The sequence below is a fragment of the Giraffa tippelskirchi genome, chromosome 8 (genome assembly GCF_054371585.1).
Source record: "Giraffa tippelskirchi isolate mGirTip1 chromosome 8, T2T-mGirTip1v1.2.pri, whole genome shotgun sequence".
NCBI lineage: Eukaryota > Metazoa > Chordata > Mammalia > Artiodactyla > Giraffidae > Giraffa > Giraffa tippelskirchi.
This window is the reverse complement of record NC_137282.1, coordinates 123,417,729-123,436,248: the sequence shown is the minus strand read 5'-3', so window position 1 is coordinate 123,436,248 and position 18,520 is coordinate 123,417,729. Positions and strand designations below refer to the sequence as shown.

Below are 18,520 nucleotides of genomic sequence, written 5' to 3'. Positions count from 1 at the left end.
TTAGGTGAAAATCCTCTTGGCTGGGAAAACTTTTTTTTTTTTTTGAGTTCTGAGTTACCAAGACTCAAAATAAAACTTTGACAAAGGGGCCTGTGTACCCTCTGCCCCCCTCACCACGTAGAGACTGCGCCAGCTTTTCTGCCCCGCACGGTCTGTTCCTGCCGTCCTTTCCAGAGGCTGGACACGCTTCCCCAGGCAGGAGTCCTGTCTCTGTCTCTACAAGGCCCACTGCCTCCTGGGCGAGTCCCTGGGGTTTTGGAAAATGTGAAAAATGGGGGGATGGTGCCTTTGAAAAAAAGATCTCCGCTTCTCATTGTTGTTATTTTCCCCTGCACGCCGAGAGGAACAGCTGTGGCAGCAAGGGCAGGCCAGGATTATCTGTTCATCCTGAGTCTTATTTGACAATCCTAGATATGTTTAAGCGGGATGGAGCCGGGAGCCCAGCAGTCAGCCAGCCCGATTGGCATACAAGGCCCTGTGTTACCCGAGGGGTAAACAGTCCTCAGTGAAGCAGTGTGATGTATGGAGCGAGCCCTAAGTCCCGGCCTTCAGGGTTCCACTGTGGCCCAAAGCATCTCTTTTTATGTATGCATTCTGTCCACAGCTGGTTGTTTAGTCCTCGTTGTGTTTGAGTCCTGTCTTCGTTGAGGCCTCGTTTCATGGTGTTGATACGTGACATGACCGTCCCACCTCCCCTGGGCCCTGCGTGCAGCCTTGCAGCCAGACGCAGGGTTCCTTGTTTGCGGAGGATGTTTCATGTTTGGGGTTTTGTCACTTGCTTCTGCTGTGGGGAGGGCTGTCTCCTGGCCTGTGGGCTCCTCCCTCGTCTGCACGGGCTCCCCCCAGCCCTCCTCGTGGACGTGGACGGTGTCTCGAGGCCTCCCCTTGGCCCCTGTGCCCATGCACTGCCTTCTGAGTGAAGGTGGACATGAATGTCCACACCACTTCACCCCCCTCCTGTCTGCCTCTCTGCCCACCCTGCAGATGTGTGCAGCAAAGAGATCAAACCCAGACACGCTTGGTTTTCTCCTCAAGCCACAGACCCTTCCTCTTTCCCCTGAATTGCCAGGCTTTCTGAAGGCTTTCCTTCCACCCTAGGCTTGCAGATGTCCAGATTTAATGGAGCAGTAGGATTTATTTCAGATGGGATTGTGACACGGGATTGCCAAGTCTTTTTGATAAGAAAAACTCATTGTCATTTAGTGAAAAGCCAGGAGATTTCAGCCCCCTGGTGGGGCTATAATCTCTGATTAAACAGAGCCCAGGGCACAGCAGCCCTTGGAAACACATCTGTCCGGCTTCGCGATGGCAGAGTCACGGCACTGTCCCCCCATTTCCCTGTTTCGCCAGCCAGAAGCCCCACGTCTGCACTGAGAAGCGGCAGCCCCTCCTCTCTGGCCATGGGAGCTGGCGGGGGACCTGGCTTCCCCACCTTTGTGGTTTGGTCCCTCACACCGTCTCTCTGTTGGTGGCTCTGACGGTGCCAGCGGATCCCTGTGGGCAGCGTGTGTCTGCTGGCCACCCTGCCGACCCACCCTCTTGGGGACCCTTTGCTCCTCGACCTTTCACTCTGCCTGTTGGGGACCCCCCCCCCCCCCCCCCGGCTGCCTCAGCATGAGTCCACCCCCTCTGTCTTGGGTGAAACGACTGCCCGGAGGCTCCCGGAGCCCTGCTGGGTCCCCCAGGACGTTTCCTGCGACGTCTGTTTCTGCAGCACGTGGAGCTGGGGGGTCTGGCCCTGCCCCCCTGCATGTGAGGCCGGGCCCCGGGTTCCAGGCGCTGCTCTTCCTCACGTGGGTGCAGGACCTCAGCTGTTTACCTTGGGCCTGCAGGCCCGCTCTTGCATCTGCTCGTGCTGACGGCCGTCCATCCTGGTGTTTGTTGCTGGGTTCAGACCGCGCGTGGAGGCCCTCAGAAATGGCAGCTCTTCTTGCCTGGGGCCGCGTGGTCGAGTGGTGTGGGAGGCCCCGGACCTTCCTGCGCCCAGCCTGCCTGTCCCCTGCTGCTCGCCCGGCACCTGAACCTGCCGCTCGTGTCCGGGGTGGTGGTGACAGCCCCCTGCCCGGTGACCCATCTTAAAGGGGCTGCTCTGAGCACCGGAGAGTGGAGAGCAGCTTCACACCTTCCTCGAAAGTAGACGTATTATGCTAAGAAGTATAGGTGTGTGTGTGTGTGTGTGTGTGTGTGTGTGTGTGTTGGGGGAGGCGTCACATTGGCCCGTGGGCCCTGGTGTGTGTGTGTTTGTGTCTGTGTGTGTCTCTGTGTGTGTGTGTGTGTGTCTGTTGGGGGGCGTCACATTGGCCTGGGTGTGTGTGTGTGTGTGTGTGTCTGTCTGTCTGTCTGTCTGTCTGTTGGGGGGCGTCACATTGGCCCGTGGGCCCTGGTGTGTGTGTGTGTGTGTGTGTGTGTCTGTCTGTCTGTCTGTCTGTCTGTCTGTTGGGGGGCGTCACATTGGCCCATGGGCCCTGGGGTGTGTGTGTGTGTGTGTGTGTGTGTGTGTGTGTGTGTGTGTGTGTGTGTGTGTGTGTGTGTGTGTGTGTGTGTGTGTGTGTGTGTCTGTCTGTTGGGGGGCGTCACATTGGCCCATGGGCCCTGGGGTGTGTGTGTGTGTGTGTGTGTGTGTGTGTGTGTGTGTGTGTGTGTGTGTGTGTGTGTGTGTGTGTGTGTGTGTGTGTGTCTGTCTGTTGGGGGGCGTCACATTGGCCCATGGGCCCTGGGGTGTGTGTGTGTGTGTGTGTGTGTGTGTGTGTGTGTGTGTGTGTGTGTGTGTGTGTGTCTGTCTGTTGGGGGGCGTCACATTGGCCCATGGGCCCTGGGGTGTGTGTGTGTGTGTGTGTGTGTGTGTGTGTGTGTGTGTGTGTCTGTCTGTCTGTCTGTCTGTTGGGGGGCGTCACATTGGCCCATGGGCCCTGGTGTGTGTGTGTGTGTGTGTGTGTGTGTGTGTGTGTGTGTCTGTCTGTCTGTCTGTCTGTCTGTCTGTCTGTCTGTCTGTCTGTTGGGGGGCGTCACATTGGCCCATGGGCCCTGGGGTGTGTGTGTGTGTGTGTGTGTGTGTGTGTGTGTGTGTGTGTCTGTCTGTCTGTCTGTCTGTTGGGGGGCGTCACATTGGCCCGTGGGCCCTGGTGTGTGTGTCTGTGTTGGGGTGTTAGCTAGTGGGCCCTGGTGCACCTTTCTTCCCGGGACGAGCCTCGGGGTGCTCTGTTGAGTGTCGCTGCAGGTTCGGGGGAGGTTAGAGTCTGCTACCCGTGTGCCTCTGAAGCGGCTGGGCTGCCGCTGGGTCGTCCCTGCCCCTGGATCTCTGAGGGCGGTTCAGGGGTGGCTCCTGTTGCCCTGGCACTGTTTGCTTGTTTTTTGTTTGCCTGTGACGTGGTTAAGCATCAGTGATGCTTTGAGGTTCATTCAGCGGCATGCTTCTCTCAGATGGGGTACTGATGACGATGCTCAGGGAGACTCCGTGCCGACAGAGGTGTTAATGAGGGTTTCCCCTCTGATCTGAGTGTGTCAGGGGGAGAGGAGGTGCGGTGCATGCCCAGGACCCCACATGTTGATAGAAAAGGTGATGAAACCTGTGCGCCTCGGGGGGGTGTCCCCTTGAGTCATTCACACTTGTCTCCTTTACCATGTTGCCCCATCCACCAGCCCATTGAACCGCTCAGTCGCCGCACTGGTGGATGAGGCAGAGGATGCCCTTGGGAGGAGCTGAGGTCCCGGGCAGTGCCGGCGTCCCCCCAGCCCGAGGCCCAACACAGGGGTCAGTCAGTAGCATTGCTCACCGGCTTCGGGCCCACGTGGTCATGCTACGGAGATGCTGGTGACAAGATAGGCCCGGCCCTGGGGACTTCCCCGGCGATCCGGGGGTCAGGACCTGGTACTGTCATGCCGGGAGCCCAGGTTCAATCTCTGGTCGGGGAACTAAGATCCCACGAGTCACATGTCATGGCCAGAAAGAAAAGGTCCCTGGGCCAGCAGAGAGTTCATCTGGTGGGGAAGCCAGGGGTGGGAACATTTTTGTATTAATAGAGACTCACTTTTGAGACAGGACACAGTGGGAGGCCTCATCTGTTTGAGGGGCTTTGGGGATGATATACCTGGAATTTGGTGACGCTCTGGTGCCTTTTTGTCAGTAGTGCTAACTATATTCTTTATTTTCCCTCATAGGAGCTACCTTAAGCAAGAAACAAGGATGAAATAGTTTAATATTTTGTACTTAGGCAAATACCATACTTAATTTCAATGCTCCATCACAGTCACAAGTTGGTAAAGATTAGCCAAAACAGAGAGTGGAGTTTTGAACTTTCTCCTTTGCTACTTTGATATTTTTGTGATGTTCTCTTAAAAATGAAGTATTAGCTTGGTTTCATTCAATCAGAGGAATTAGGTGGAAAAGAAACAATGTTTAAAGCTGCGCTAAGAGGTCTGTGGGCTGGAGTCCTCCCCCCAGACTCCCTCGGACCTGCTGGAGATGGGGGTGTGGGGGTCCCCCTGCAGGGGTGGCCTTGCCTTCCTGGGGGTGCACGCTGGGGGCTGGTGGGCCGGGCCTTTGGGTGGACGTGGATGGTTTCTCTTGACCCCCCTGGTTTCTTTCAGAGTCAGGATGACTTTATGGTCCAGAGCGCAGGCTGCGGGGGAAAGTGGGGTGAGCTGGCCCGGGTTCTCCTCCCTGCCGTCCTGCTGACGAGGTTCCTTCTGCAGGGAGCGGGAGTAGGGGTCACTTCCGTGGAGCTGTTGTGACGATTTAAACCGGTTCATTTATGCAGAGTGCTTGGAATCGTGCCTGACCCTCAGTAAGCCCGCCTCCCTTGTGGCTCAGCCGGAAGGAGGCTGGGCTGCCCTGGCGTTCAGGTGCGGGGTCCCGGCCGCGGGGCTGGAGCCAGGAGAGGAACCGGTCTGCGCTGGACGCGGCCTGACCGCGGGGACAGCGGAGCTGACGCCGTCTATGTAGACGGCGACTGACACGGCTCTTGATCCATCTCCAGTAATAAATCTTCAATTTGCCAACCTTCCAAGGACTGTGTCCTGAGCATTAAAATGTTATTCCTTTCAATTTTACCAAATTATGTGATGTAGATCATAATTTGCTTTCTTTAAGCATTTCAGTTCTCCTTTAAATGCTCTCCTTCCAGTTTTTAATCAATTAACAGGAATTAGATACTCTTAGAGAAAAGTGTGAAAGTGTTAGTCGCTCAGTTGTGTCCAGCTCTTTGTGACCCCACGGACTGTAGCCTGCCAGGCTCCTCTGTCCATGGAATTCTCCAGAATGCTGGAGTGGGTAATCATTCCCTTCTCCAGGGGATCTTCCTGACTCAGGGATCGCATCTGGGTCTCTGGCATTGCAGGCAGATTCTTTACCAGCTGAGCCACCAGGGAACAGCTACCACATATGTAAGGCTTTCTTTTTGCTTCAAATGTCACAGTCCTCTCAGTGGAGAGAGCCTAGTACTATAACTGCAGGCATCATACAGGTCTTGAACCCAGGAGAAGAGCTGCTCTTTACATAGAACCAGTGAGAAATGCCGTTTATTCAAAAAGAACTTAGCCTTCTGTGCACAGGGACTGTGATCGAGACTGGGCGGGCTGTCTGCACGCTGTTCTCCATGAAAGGAAATGCCCTGGAAGGTTCTGGACTCACACAAACATTGAGGGAACCACGAGGTCACACAGTGCAGCCTGTGTCCATCACACGGTGATCGCTTTTCAGGCGAGGTGGTGGTCCGCCTCCAGGCTTCTGGGCATCCGATCCTTTATCGAGGAACGTAGACTACGCCGCTGTATTACTTCTGTAGATTAGGGGGCTGCAGAAGGTGGAACCGCATCCTGATGTGTTAAAAGTGGTCGCTGAGGAAAGAGGAGGCGTGCCAGGAAGGGCAGCCCTGTCCTTCTGGATCACTTTCTAAATGACAGAATCTGCTGCAAAAAGCGTGTTCTCTCTCAGAAGCCCTTGGACTCATGGTGCCAGGGTGGCTGTCTGCTTGGTGGTGGTGAAGATGTAGATTTTTGGCACTGCAGAGTTTAGGGCTGGTTATCAGTCTCCTGTATACCGGCAGTAGCAGTGGTTACATTGGTAAACAGCAGACTTGGTATTTTTACTTTTTAAGTAAACTCAAGACAATTGATTCAGAAAGCGTAGTGTGGGTCCAAATTGAAGGTTATCTTAAGAAAGTTGTAGGGAAGAGATTACTTAATTTTACTGTCATTCTCAGACATTTTATAAATATCAGATTTTATGCTTTTATTCTGGGACATACATGAGATAAAGCTCGTTTGAATTCATGAAAAATGTGATTAAATTTGTTGTTGTTTTTTTTTAACTTTGTATGGAAGCTTGAAGTAAGCTGAATGTTGTCAGTTAGGAGTTTGGGGGCACCATCTTTAATGAGATGAGAACCTCATGAGTTATTTCTCATATTTGTATGTTAATAAAGATTCACTCAGGGTTTCATCACTATTGCTTCTCAGTTCAAACAGCAGCAGAAGCTCTCAATCCTCTCATCTCTGTTAATCACACTGCTCTTCAGATTACCAGCCCTCATTCACAACAACACGAGTGGACTTAGAGACGATCATACTAAGTCAGAAAGGGAAAGACAGACACCGCATGATGTCACTTATATGCAGAATCCAAAATATGACACAAATGAACCCATCTACGAAACAGAAAGGGACTCCCAGACATAAAGAACAGACTGTGGTTGCTGAGGGGAGGGGCTGGGGAGGATGGAGTGGGAGGTTGGGGTTAGCAGGTGTAAACGTGTATGTATGTAATAAGCAACGGGTCCTACTGTACGGCACAGGGGAGTGTATTCAGTGTCCTGTGACAGAACATCATGGAAAAGAAGACTTAAAAAAAGAATGTATAGGAGACTTCCCTGGCGGTCAGGTGGTAAAGAGTCCAGGCTTCCACTTCTGGGATTGAGAGTTCACTCCCTGGTCAGGGAAGTAGGATCTGTATGCCAGGCAGCTGGACCAAAAAAGAAAAAGCGTGCATGTGTGTGTATCTATATCAGATATATACATCTGAATCTCTTTGCTGTAGAGCAGAAATGAACACAACACTATAAATCTTTCAATTAAAAAATGTTCAGCCTTGAATGGAAAATAGTGGTCCTCCCTGCCGCACCCTTCAGTGTGAAACGAGGTCCAGGCGATTGTGCCCTGTGTGTGCCCCTCTCCTTTATCCTTTGACAGCCCTACTCTGGAGCTGTGGTTGTCCCTTTTTTAGAGGAGAGTAAACTCCGTGTCTGGAACGCTCAGCCTAGTCTTGGGAGTCTTCTGTCGAGATCTCTCTGGCCTTGTCTCCAGACACTCTCGCACTGACGCCCTGAGTTCAGGCAGCTGAGCCCGAGGCTGACCCTGGCCGGCTCGGCATTCAGGTCACGCTTCTGCCTGTGCTCCTCTCCTGCTCTCTTTATGTCACAGCGCATGCCGTTTGTCTCCTTGTATCCTTCCTCTGAACTTCTGCAACACTTAAGGTATGACATGCTGGTATTATTGGAAAATATCTGTTGATGAGCCATTTTACAGATGAGGAAATCAAGGCCCAGGTGGGTTAAGTAGTTTGTCAGAGGCCACAGACCTGGTAAGTGTGGAAAACGTGTAGATCACTTTTGTGACTGTTTGGATTCAGAGAGAGACCATTTAGCAGGATAGTGTAATATATGATATAGATAATCACTGTGTAGCACAGGGAACTCAATATTCTGCAATAACCTATGTGCAAAAAAAGAATAGGTACACGTATATGTAAAACTGAACTACTTTGCTGGACACCTGAACTAACACAACATTGTTAACTATACTCCAATGCAAATAAAAATTAAAAGAGGATAGTGTAGTCCTCTAGAGGATTGAAGCCTGAGCTGGACTGATAGTAATGTGAGTGGATAGGAAAAGATGGGTAGGGAAAATAATTAAAGAATAACGGAAGGATTTAGAAACTGAGTGGGAGTGGTAGGAAGAGAGGGTACAGGGGAAGGGATTGAAATTACAGTTTTTTAATGAGGTTCGTGGTCAGCCTTGACCTCACAGAGGAGTGGTTTTTTGTCTATTTTTTTTCATATGTTTAGTCTTAAAATTAACATTTATCCAGAGCAAAATGCTGGAAAGACAGTTAAAGGGGATTTCAGCTGGGAATAACCTGCAAGCTTTATACTATCTCTTATGAGAGACCTAGGACCAAACAGTTTTCTTACTGGTAAAACAGAGATGATACCCACCCTCCGGGGGATATTTCCCGAATCAGGTGAGAGAGCAACTGTCTTTGCAGAGGCTTAGCAGTGTGAGTTGCTCATTTACTCCTTCATTCATTCAGCGCCTGTGGGCTGCTTGAACTTAATGCAGGCATCCGTCAGCATCTGCTGCTGCTGCTAAGTCGTTTTCAGTCTTGTCCGACTCTGTGCAACCCCGTAGACGGCAGCCCACCAGGGTCCGCCGTCCCTGGGATTCTCCAGGCAAGAACACTGGAGTGGGTTGCCATTGCCTTCTCCAATGCATGAAAGTGAAAAGTGAAAGTGAAGTCGCTCAGTCGTGTCCGACTCTTCGCGACCCATGAACTGCAGCCTACCAGGCCCCTCCTCCATCCATGGGATTTTCCAGGCAAGAGTACTGAAGTGGGGTGCCATTGCCTTCTCTGCCTCAGCATCTGAGGATGCAGTAATCCCTGCTATAAGATGGCACAGTGTTTGCATGGAATCTTGCGTATCCTCCCATACACTTTAATCTCCAGATCACTTCTAATACCTAGTACCATGTAAACAGTTGTCAATACTATGTAAATAGTTGTCACATGAGTAAATAGTTTTGCTTTTGGACCATTCTGGAATTTTCTTTTTTTGAATATTTTGATCCACAGTTGGTAGAGTCTGCAGGTGTGGAACCTGGGAGCCGACTGTACTATGTCAGCTGTGGGGACGCAGACAAGGCCCACATGGTCTTTCTTGCCAGTGAGCTTAGAGTTAAGGGAGATTGACCATCACCAAACAATTGTTTAATTAAAACTGTAACAGATTTCAGGAAGCTGAAGCCCAAGGAACCTGAGAGCATGCAACCTAATCTTGGGGCCAAAGGAGGTGTCCTTGAGGGGGTGGCATTTTAGCTGGGTATTTAAGGAGGAGCGGCTTTCCCCTTCTTCAGCTTTCTGTTCTGATATTTTTAGTAACTTAAAGCAAACCCGTAATCAGGACTCTTCAAACCACTCTCTTGCTTTCCTTGTCTAAAGCTCTTATTTTTACAGGCAAATGCCTTCTTTTCTATCAAGTTAGGAACACACATGAGGTAGAAGGAACGTCTTTGGAGTTGAGACCTGTGTTCCACCTGCTGGTTTGTCTGGGGAAGGAGTGCGGAGTTGAGACCTGTGTTCCGCTTGCTGGTTTTGCATACGAGCAGGTTTGTCCGGGGAGGGAGTGCCTTCCTGCAAGGTGGACCTTGACCTGCTCCGTCTGGACCGGGTCCATGTGTATCCTCTGGCAGTTGCTGTTTCTACCTTCAGAGTCCCTGACTCCAGACCAGCCCTGACCAGAGTTTCTTGCAGCCACTATTCATGTGTTCCTTGGTAAACCTGTCATCCTGAGCTTCAGGGATGCTTCTGATGCTCTGAGGAGTGTTAAAGAGTTCCACCCAATTAACAAGCCTTCACTCTCTCTGTTTCCTGGATCTTTTCTTGGATTGAGCAGAAAGCTGCCATATGACTTTCATGTGGGTGTCAGCTTGACCTTCTTCCCGAGCGCTTGTGAGGTGACAGCTGCAGCCCTTGCACCTCTTTTCTCAGCCTTAAAAAACCTGCTCACCAGGAACTGACGTGGTGGCTGAGGAGGTACGGTCAGGAGTGCAGGACCAACTGGCACCGTTCACCTGGGTGGCCTCACCTGCCTGAATAGCCATGCTGGTCCTGCAGTGGAGGGAGCTTCCTTCCCTCGTTCTGTCTTTTCTTTTGGTCTTTTCCTTTTTAAAAAATTTGAAGTATCGTTGATGTATCGTATTATATAAGTTATAGGTACACAATATAGTGATGCACAATTTTTAAAGCGTATACTCCATTTATCAGTTCAGTTCAGTCTCTCAGTCGTGTCCGACTCTTTGCAACCCCATGAATCGCAGCACGCCAGGCCTCCCTGTCCATCATCAACTCCCAGAGTTTACCCAAACCCATGTCCATCAAGTCGGTGATGACATCCAGCCATCTCATCCTCTGTCGTCCCCATCTCCTCCTGCTCCCAATCCTTCCCAGCATCAGGGTCTTTTCCAATGAGTCAACTCTTCGCATGAGGTGGCCGAAGTATTGGAGTTTCAGCTTCAACATCAGTCCTTCCAATGAACACCCAAGACTGATCTCCTTTAGGAAGGACTGGTTGGATCTCCTTGCAGTCCAAGGGGCTCTCAAGAGTCTTCTCCAACACCACAGTTCCAAAGCATCAATTCTTCAGCACTCAGCTTTCTTCACCGTCCAACTCTCACATCCATACATGACCGCTGGAAAAACCATAGCCTTGACTAGATGGACCTTTGTTGGCAAAGTAATGTCTCTGCTTTTAAATATGCTATCTAGGTTGGTCATAACCTTCCTTCCAAGGAGTAAGCGTCTTTTAATTTCATGGCTGCAATCACCATCAGCAGTGATTTTGGAGCCCAAAAAAATAAAGTCTGACACTGTTTCCACTGTTTCCCCATCTATTTCCTATGAAGTGATGGGACCAGATGCCATGATCTTAGTTTTCTGAAGGCTGAGCTTTAAGCCAACTTTTTCACTCTCCTCTTTCACTTTCATCAAGAGGCTCTTTAGTTCTTCTTCACTTTCTGCCATAAGGGTGGTGTCATCTGCATATCTGGGGTTATTGATATTTCTCCCAGCAATCTTGATTCCAGCTTGTGTTTCTTCCAGCCCAGCGTTTCTCATGATGTACTCTGCATATAAGTTAAATAAGCAGGGTGACAATATACAGCCTTGACGTACTCCTTTTCCTATTTGGAAACTCCATTTATAGTTACTATAAAACATTGCCTATACTCCGCATACCCTTGGAGCTTTTTTACACCCAGAAGTTTGCACCTCTTGCTCCCCTCCCCCATCACCCCTCCCCAGCCGTGACCTCTAGCTTGATCTCTGTATCCCTGAGTCCACCTCTTTTTTGTTACATTCACTAGTTTGTTCATTCTTACGCACGACAGTGCCATGACCTCAGCCCTCAGTAAAGTGACTGCGAACATTGGGGGGGGGGTCACTTCATCTCTCTGAGCCTTGGTGTCCACTTTGTGCAGAGGAAGTTACAGTGATTTATGTTGCAGTTACATAAGGTAATGGGCTTCCCTGGTGGCTCAGATGGCAAAGAATCTACCGGCAATGCAGCAGAACTGAGTTCAATCACTGGGTCTGGAAGAATCCCTGGAGAAGGAAATGGCAGACCACTCCAGTATTTTGCCTGGAGAATCCCATGGACAGAGGAGCCTGGCGGGCTACAGTCCATGGGGTCGCACAGAGTCAGACACAACTGAGCAACTTCCACTTTACTTTACATAAGGTAATATGTATAAAAGGTCTTACCACTGTATATGTGCCTCAGGGCCTACAAATGTTTGTATGTTTTAAAAATCCATTCCAGACTCAACTGTGGACAAACCATATATATGTGTATATGTGTCTTGTATATGTGTGTATGTATGTGCTCATATATGTATTTCTATATCTGTATATGTTTGTGTGTGTATATATGTATGTGTATATATATATGTGTGTCTGTGTATACTGCTATCACATTTATGAACTAGGACCATAAATGATGTGTGTTCTTTACTACCTAATACGACAAGGCAGAGACTTGTGTGAGGCAAATGCTACCACAGATTTAAATATTTGCAGCTTTAAAATTTGTACCGAGAGCTTGTACGTAGCTTCTGATTACTGTGCAGCTTCGGTGCAGGGCGTCCATCTTCCTCCGACTTCTTCCATCTCTCAGCCCCCAGTTTAGAAATATCAGGTACATTTAGGCTCTGCTTGCCTTTGTTGAGCTGCTGGAAGAAACAGCGTGGGACCAGGAGAAGCTTTTCTGTTTCAGCCCTTCTTACTGTTGCGTGCTCAGTCGTGTTCGCCTTTGTGACCTCACAGACTGTAGCTCGCCAGGCTCCTCTGCTCATGGACTTTTCCTGGCAAGAATACTGGAGTGGGCTGGCATTTCTTCCTCAGGGGATCGTTCCGACCCAGGGATCGAACCTGCATCTCCTGTGTCTCTTGCATTGGCAGGGAAATTCTTTACCACTGAGCCACCTGGGAATCACTTCTTAATGTTAGTATGTCCAAAATAATGTATTCCTGAAATAAAATACTATGAACTAACCTCTTCCAGCCCTGAAAGCTGTGTATCTCAGGGTTTAAACAAGAGGAACTTAAAATAGCAATTTCGGTCATTTCAAGAATTGCAGCATTTAGTGGCAGGTAAACATGAGGAAAAATATTCAGCCTCATTAGTAATCAAAGGAATAGAAAACAAAATGTTCCCAGACTATTTTACCAGTAACACAGGCAGTTTTTAAAATATGAGACACAGAAAAGAGGGGGAAGATGCTGAATCAGGGAGCGGAAGTATCAGGGTGTGCCTCGCCCCCCATGAGCAGTTTAACAGTGTTTGGAAGTTTGCTGTTAGTGCCTTAGTGATTACACTGTGGGAGCTTAGCCTCAGGAAATAACCAGCAATGAGCGTAAGTATAATTATCACCTTAGGAACTTGGAAACAACCTAGATGTCCAACAATTGGGGATTGGTTACATGGAGTATGAAAAGATAGGCAGTGGACTTTTCTGCCACTAAGAATGGAGAACTATTTGGAAAAATAATGACAGGGGAAAGTTTGTAAAATAACATAAAGTGAAGCATGAACCAAGTCACTGTGTGTCTGTGTGTGACAAATAAAAACTACATTGGAATAAAACATTATCACTGTGTGATGGGAACGCTGGTGGGTTTTTTTTCTCCCACCTTTGGACTTTTCTGTATTTTCCAAATTATGCTCATAATCAGAAGAAAATGTGTAATTTAAAAATGCATACTTTATGGCTGAGTAATGTTCCATTGTATATGTGTACCACAGCTTCTTTATCCATTCACCTGTCAGTGCACATGTAGGTTGCTTCCATAGCCTAGCTGTTGTAAATAGTGCTGCAATGAACATGAAGATACATGTGTCTTTTTCAATCATGTTTCTCAGGGTGTATGCCCAGTGGTGGGATTGTTGGGCATTTGAGGCGGTTCTAATGAGGCGGGTGAACCTAGAACCTAGAAAAACAAATGTTGCATATTAATTCATATATATGGAATCTAGAAAGATGGTACTGATGAACCCATTTGCAGGGCAGTAACGGAGACACAGACCTAGAGAGCAGAATTGTGGACACAGTGGGAGAAAGACAGGGTGGGGTGAATGGAGGGAGTAGCGTGGGAACATTACATTATTATATGTAAGATAGACAGCTAGTGGGATTTGCAGGATGACTCAGGGAGCTCAGGCTGGTGCTCTGTGACAACCTAGATGGGTGGGGTGGGGTGGGAGGTGGGGGGAGGTTCAAGAGGCAGGGGACGTGTGTATACTATGGCTGATTCATGATGTATGGCGGGAACCAACACAATATTGTAAAACAGTTGTCCTTCAATTAAAAATAAACAAATGTAAAAAATGCGTACTTTAGAATACTTTGTACTGATAAAACCATCTGAACACAGGGGGAGAAAAGCCTAGTGGGAATGACAACCGTGACTTTTGATGAGGTGATGGGACTTGGTGGAGGGGATTGTTTTTAATGTCTTGCTTGAACATGCTTCTGTTCAGAATATATCTTGTATCAGGAAAGCAAATATAAATGTAGAAAAAGTACTTTGGAAATCCACGCCACATTTGAGCCGAGGTAGTCCTGTGCAGATACTTCCTGGTCCATGTTGAGGATGATAAAAACAGCTAACAATGGTGGTCAATGATAGACATTTTCTTTCCTTTCTGCAGATATTCCTGAAATTCCAGAGAGCATCTCATTCTGTAAAGCACTACAGATCGCTGACTTCAGCGGAAACCCATTGACTAGGTAACCTTTCTGCTTGCTTTTCTGACTATAGTACTAAAGGTACCTTTTCCCTCCTGTGCCTCCTGGCACGGTTGTGAGCCCGCTGACCAGTGGACTCCAGACACCTGTGGTGCCAGGGTGACTGAGTTGATGCCCACACAGCAGTGCGGGAACTGCCCTCTGGAGTCTGTCCCAGGGGTGTCTCTGGGCCACGTGGGCCCATTTCTAAGATTTCTCCAGATTCTAAGCAATCTCAGAAGAAAGAAAGGTACTCTTCCTTTCCATTCCTTTTGTTTTTAAAGTGTCTAGAAAAAACTGGGATTAAGTTAAAACTTGGGAGTCATCTATCTCAAAATTGCTTGGGTCTTCTTGGGTATGGGGTGCTGGGGAAGGCCGTATTTCACTTTGTTTTTCCTATACCTGCTTATTTTTAAGAAGTAAATATGTCTTTAAAATATTCCTTGCTTTCCTCCTTTGGATTTCAGTTCTATGTTACTAATAATGTTTATCTTTATGGAAAGTAGTGTCCTAGTGAGGTCCAGCCCGATCGCTTTCTGACTCAGCACTGTCGTATGTCTCATCCTCTTTCCTGATCATCCTTGCCCGCGTGCCTGTCCCTCTTCCTCAAACCTTCCCGTAGCTCCCGTCCCTGTGAGGTCAGGCGGGAGCCCCTGCCATGCTGTGAGTCTCCTCCACCCTCTGTCTGACCTCGGCCTGCCTCCCGGCCTCCACTTCCCTCAGTTGCCTCCTCTGGCCTGGTGTCCACTGTAATAAAGGACTCTGAGTCCTCCATTTCCCTCCCCCTCTGTTTTGACTGTGCCAACCCCTTCACTCACCTTTAAGATGCAGCCCACGCATCATATTTCTGCAGCACCCTTTCCTGATGACTCCCACGGCCCCTCCTCTAGGCTCCGTAACGCACTCTGCCTACTTTTCTCGTAACGCTGGGAATCTGCCTGTGAGTGATCACTCCAACCCGGGCTCCTGGACTGGACTGTGTCCCTCTGTCACTTGCGGTTGTATCTGCTGCCCTGCTGTTCTTTCTGGAAAGGAGCGAACCCTCAACTAGTGTTTGTGGAACCAAACTGAGCTGCCTGTGCTCACGGCAGCTTCTGGGTTAGGCAGCTGAGAAATACTCGCTACACTGCCCTGAAGTCTTTTGTTAACTCTTCAGTTGCTTGATCCCCTTTTCTGTCTCTTATGTCTTTTGCCCCCAATGTCTGCCGACATGCGGCTTTACCATCGTCTCAAAACCGTGGATCAGAATACATTGCATCATGTGAGGCCTTCCTCAGCTTTCACCCTGGCCTCCTATTGGGCAGGTTTCTTGAAGGAAAGCCATTTTAATTTGGCAGGTGTGTTCTTTCAAGAATTATGAGTTAAGAATCTGTGAGTTGAAGGGACCTTAAAAATTATTCAGCATGGCCTATGGATTTTATTACTGAAGCAGCTGAGGCTCCAAGAGATGAAACAGCCGTTTAGGATCACGTAGCTGCCGAGCGACAACTCAGACTAGCTTTCCTCTCTCCCCAACATAGTCTGGCCTTCCTCAGCCTAGCACATCACATCACATCCCTAGCTTGGCTCTTAATATTAACAGCCAGTAAAAAAGCAAACCAGCCACTTAAAAATATATTTTCCTCACATTTAAGATCATTTTAGCTAGTTTTAAAATTATTATTTTATATATATATATATATAGTTTCTGGCAAAAATTCAGAACAGATAAGTCGCATCTTTTGAACTATAGATAAAAAAAAACTTACCTCTATTACACTATGGAAGATGTTATTGTTGTTGTTCAGTTGCTCAGTCGTGTCCAACTCTTTGCGACCCCATGGACTGCAGTACACCAGGCTTCCCTGTCCATCACCAACTCCCAGGGCTTGCTCAAACTCATGTCCATCGAATCGGTGATGCCACCCAACCATCCATCCTCTGTTGTCCCTTTCTCCTCCTGCCTTTAGTCTTTCCCAGTATGAAGGTCTTTTCTAATGAGTCAGTTCTTCGCATCAGGTGGCCGAAGTATTGGAGTTTCAGCTTCAGCATCAGTCCTTCCAACGAATATTCAGGACGGATTTCCTTTAGGATGGACTAGTTTGATCTCCTTGCTGTCCAAGGGACTCTCAAGAGTCTTCTCCAACACCACAGTTCAAAAGCATCTATTCTTCAGCTTTCAGCTTTCTTTATAGTCTAACTCTCACATCCATACATAGCTGCTGCTGCTGCTGCTAAGTCAGGTCAGTTGTGTCCGACTCTGTGCGACCCCATAGATGGCAGCTCACCAGGCTCCCCTGTCCCTGGGGTTCTCCAGGCAAGAACACTGGAGTGGGTTGCCATTTTCCTTCTCCAACGCATGAAAGTGAAAAGTAAAAGTGAAGTCGCTCAGTCGTGTCTGACTCTTCGCGACCCCATGGACTGCAGCCTACCAGGCTCCTCCGTCCATGGGATTTTCCAGGCAAGAGTACTGAAGTGGGGTGCCATTGCCTTCTCCGCCATACATGACTACTGGAAAAACTATAGCTTTGACTACATGAACCTTTGTGGGCAAAGTAATGTCTCTACTTTTTCATACACCATCTAGGTTTGTCATAGCTTTTCTTTCAAGGAGCAAGCATCTTTTAATTTCATGGCTGCAGTCATCATCTGCAGTGATTTTGGAGCCCAAGAAAAGAAAGTCTTTCACTTTTCCCGTTGTTTCCCCATCTATTTGCTATGAAGTGATGGGACCAGATGCTATGATCATTGTTATTTGAATGTTGAACCAGCTTTTTCACTCTTCTCTTTCACTTTCATCAAGAGGCTCTTTAGTTCTTCTTCACTTTATGCCATAAGGGTAGTGCCATCTGCATATCTGAGGTTATTGATATTTCTCCCTGCAGTCTTGATTCCAGCTTGTGATTCATCCAGTTCGGCATTTCGCATGATGTACTCTACATATAAGTTAAATAAGCAGGGTGACAATATACATCCTTGATGTACTCCTTTCCCAATTTTGAACCAGTCGATTATTCCATGTCTGGTTCTGACTGTTGCTTCTTGACCTGCATATAGATTTGTCAGGAGGCAGGTAAGGTGGTCTGGTATTCCCATCTCTTTAAGAATTTTCCACAGTGGAAGAGTTTGCAACTTCGTAAAAGCCATTCTTGAGAATGTATTTCATCGATTATGAAAGCCCTTCCTTGTTAATACTCTCATAGAATTCTCTATATTAAACGTCATACAGCATAGGATTTGTTTTTAAAAAAGAAACCTAGAAAGAGGAAGGAAATGAAAGACCCTAATCTAGAGGCTGTCACTGAGGCAAGAAGCCCTCACTACGCCCTGCAAAAAAATGAGTTGTGTTCTCTTCTCCATCTTAGCAGATTTATTTATAAGGACTTTCAGCATTTTAGATGCAATGAGATCTTTTTGCCTTCAGTTGGTGTTTTTTAAGCCTGAAATACTGGTAACCATAGAAATATTGAGAGTAAATTTTCTTTATAAGTATTTAAATAATTTTATTTTGAATCTTCTCTGTTCAGTAGAATCTAAGAGAAGTATACAGAATTTCTTTTTTGTGTAAAACGTTGTGAAACATATAATCATCTCACATGATTAGCATCTCAGATCAAATCAAAAGAAAAATATGAAGAAAGTAGCAATTGGCTGTCAGCTGATCAATTGTAAGTAATCTGTAGCTTTGTTCTGGGTATTATAAGCTACAGGAGAGAAAATCGAGCAGCTGTTTTATGTTTTATGATAATCTTGTGGGCTAAAATTTCTCTCTGTTTTCTGCTAATCGATAAAGTGTTTTCACTCTTAGGCACTTTCAACTGTGGGAAGTATTTGTCATTTTCTGTCGTAGAGTGCTCAGTAGGCTCACGGCACTTTTTCTCCTTTATTCTTACAGTGTGTATGTCTTCCCTCTTTATTTCTGGATCACTCTATCAGCAAGTATTTATCATGTCCCTGTACCGCTAGGTAAACCAAGTCCTTGTTTTTTTCCTTATAGTTAGAAAGACAAGACAAATATGCCACATATAATATAATTTTAGGAGGTTATTTCTCTCAGCAAATAGAAGAAATCATTATAATTATGTTCACTATACACCATATATGCACTTCTCTTTATCAATTGTAACATTTTTTGTTGTTTTTTTTTTAGATTGCCAGAAAGCTTTCCTGAATTACAGAATTTGACATGTCTTTCTGTAAATGACATCTCACTGCAGTCTCTGCCTGAAAATATTGGCAAGTAAGTTAAGTTTTTATGTGAAGTTTGCTTGTATCGGAGTGAATGGGCATTTATATCCACTCCTCCTCCTTCCCTTTTTTGGCGCTTGTTTTACATCTACTCAGAAGGCTGTTTACCCAGTCTCTAGCTTCCCCCTCAGGAAAGATCTCAACCAGCCTCTGTGTGGTTTGCATCCAGTTGCCGCTGAATTTTAGTAATTAAAAAGGATGCTGCTACCTGTTACTAGTGAAGAACCTAATTTGTTTG

The 18,520-nt window shown here is 47.4% G+C and overlaps 1 protein-coding gene across 1 annotated transcript in view; it reads left to right on the top strand.

The window, feature by feature from the left end:
• LRRC1 (leucine rich repeat containing 1) overlaps positions 1-18,520 on the top strand; it is a 131,113-nt gene that overhangs the window by 67,836 nt on the left and 44,757 nt on the right. Inside the window, exons 3-4 of the mRNA XM_081519855.1 lie at positions 13,980-14,058; positions 18,185-18,274. Coding sequence (XP_081375981.1) covers positions 13,980-14,058; positions 18,185-18,274 — 169 coding nt within the window. The remainder of the gene's footprint in view (positions 1-13,979; positions 14,059-18,184; positions 18,275-18,520) is intronic.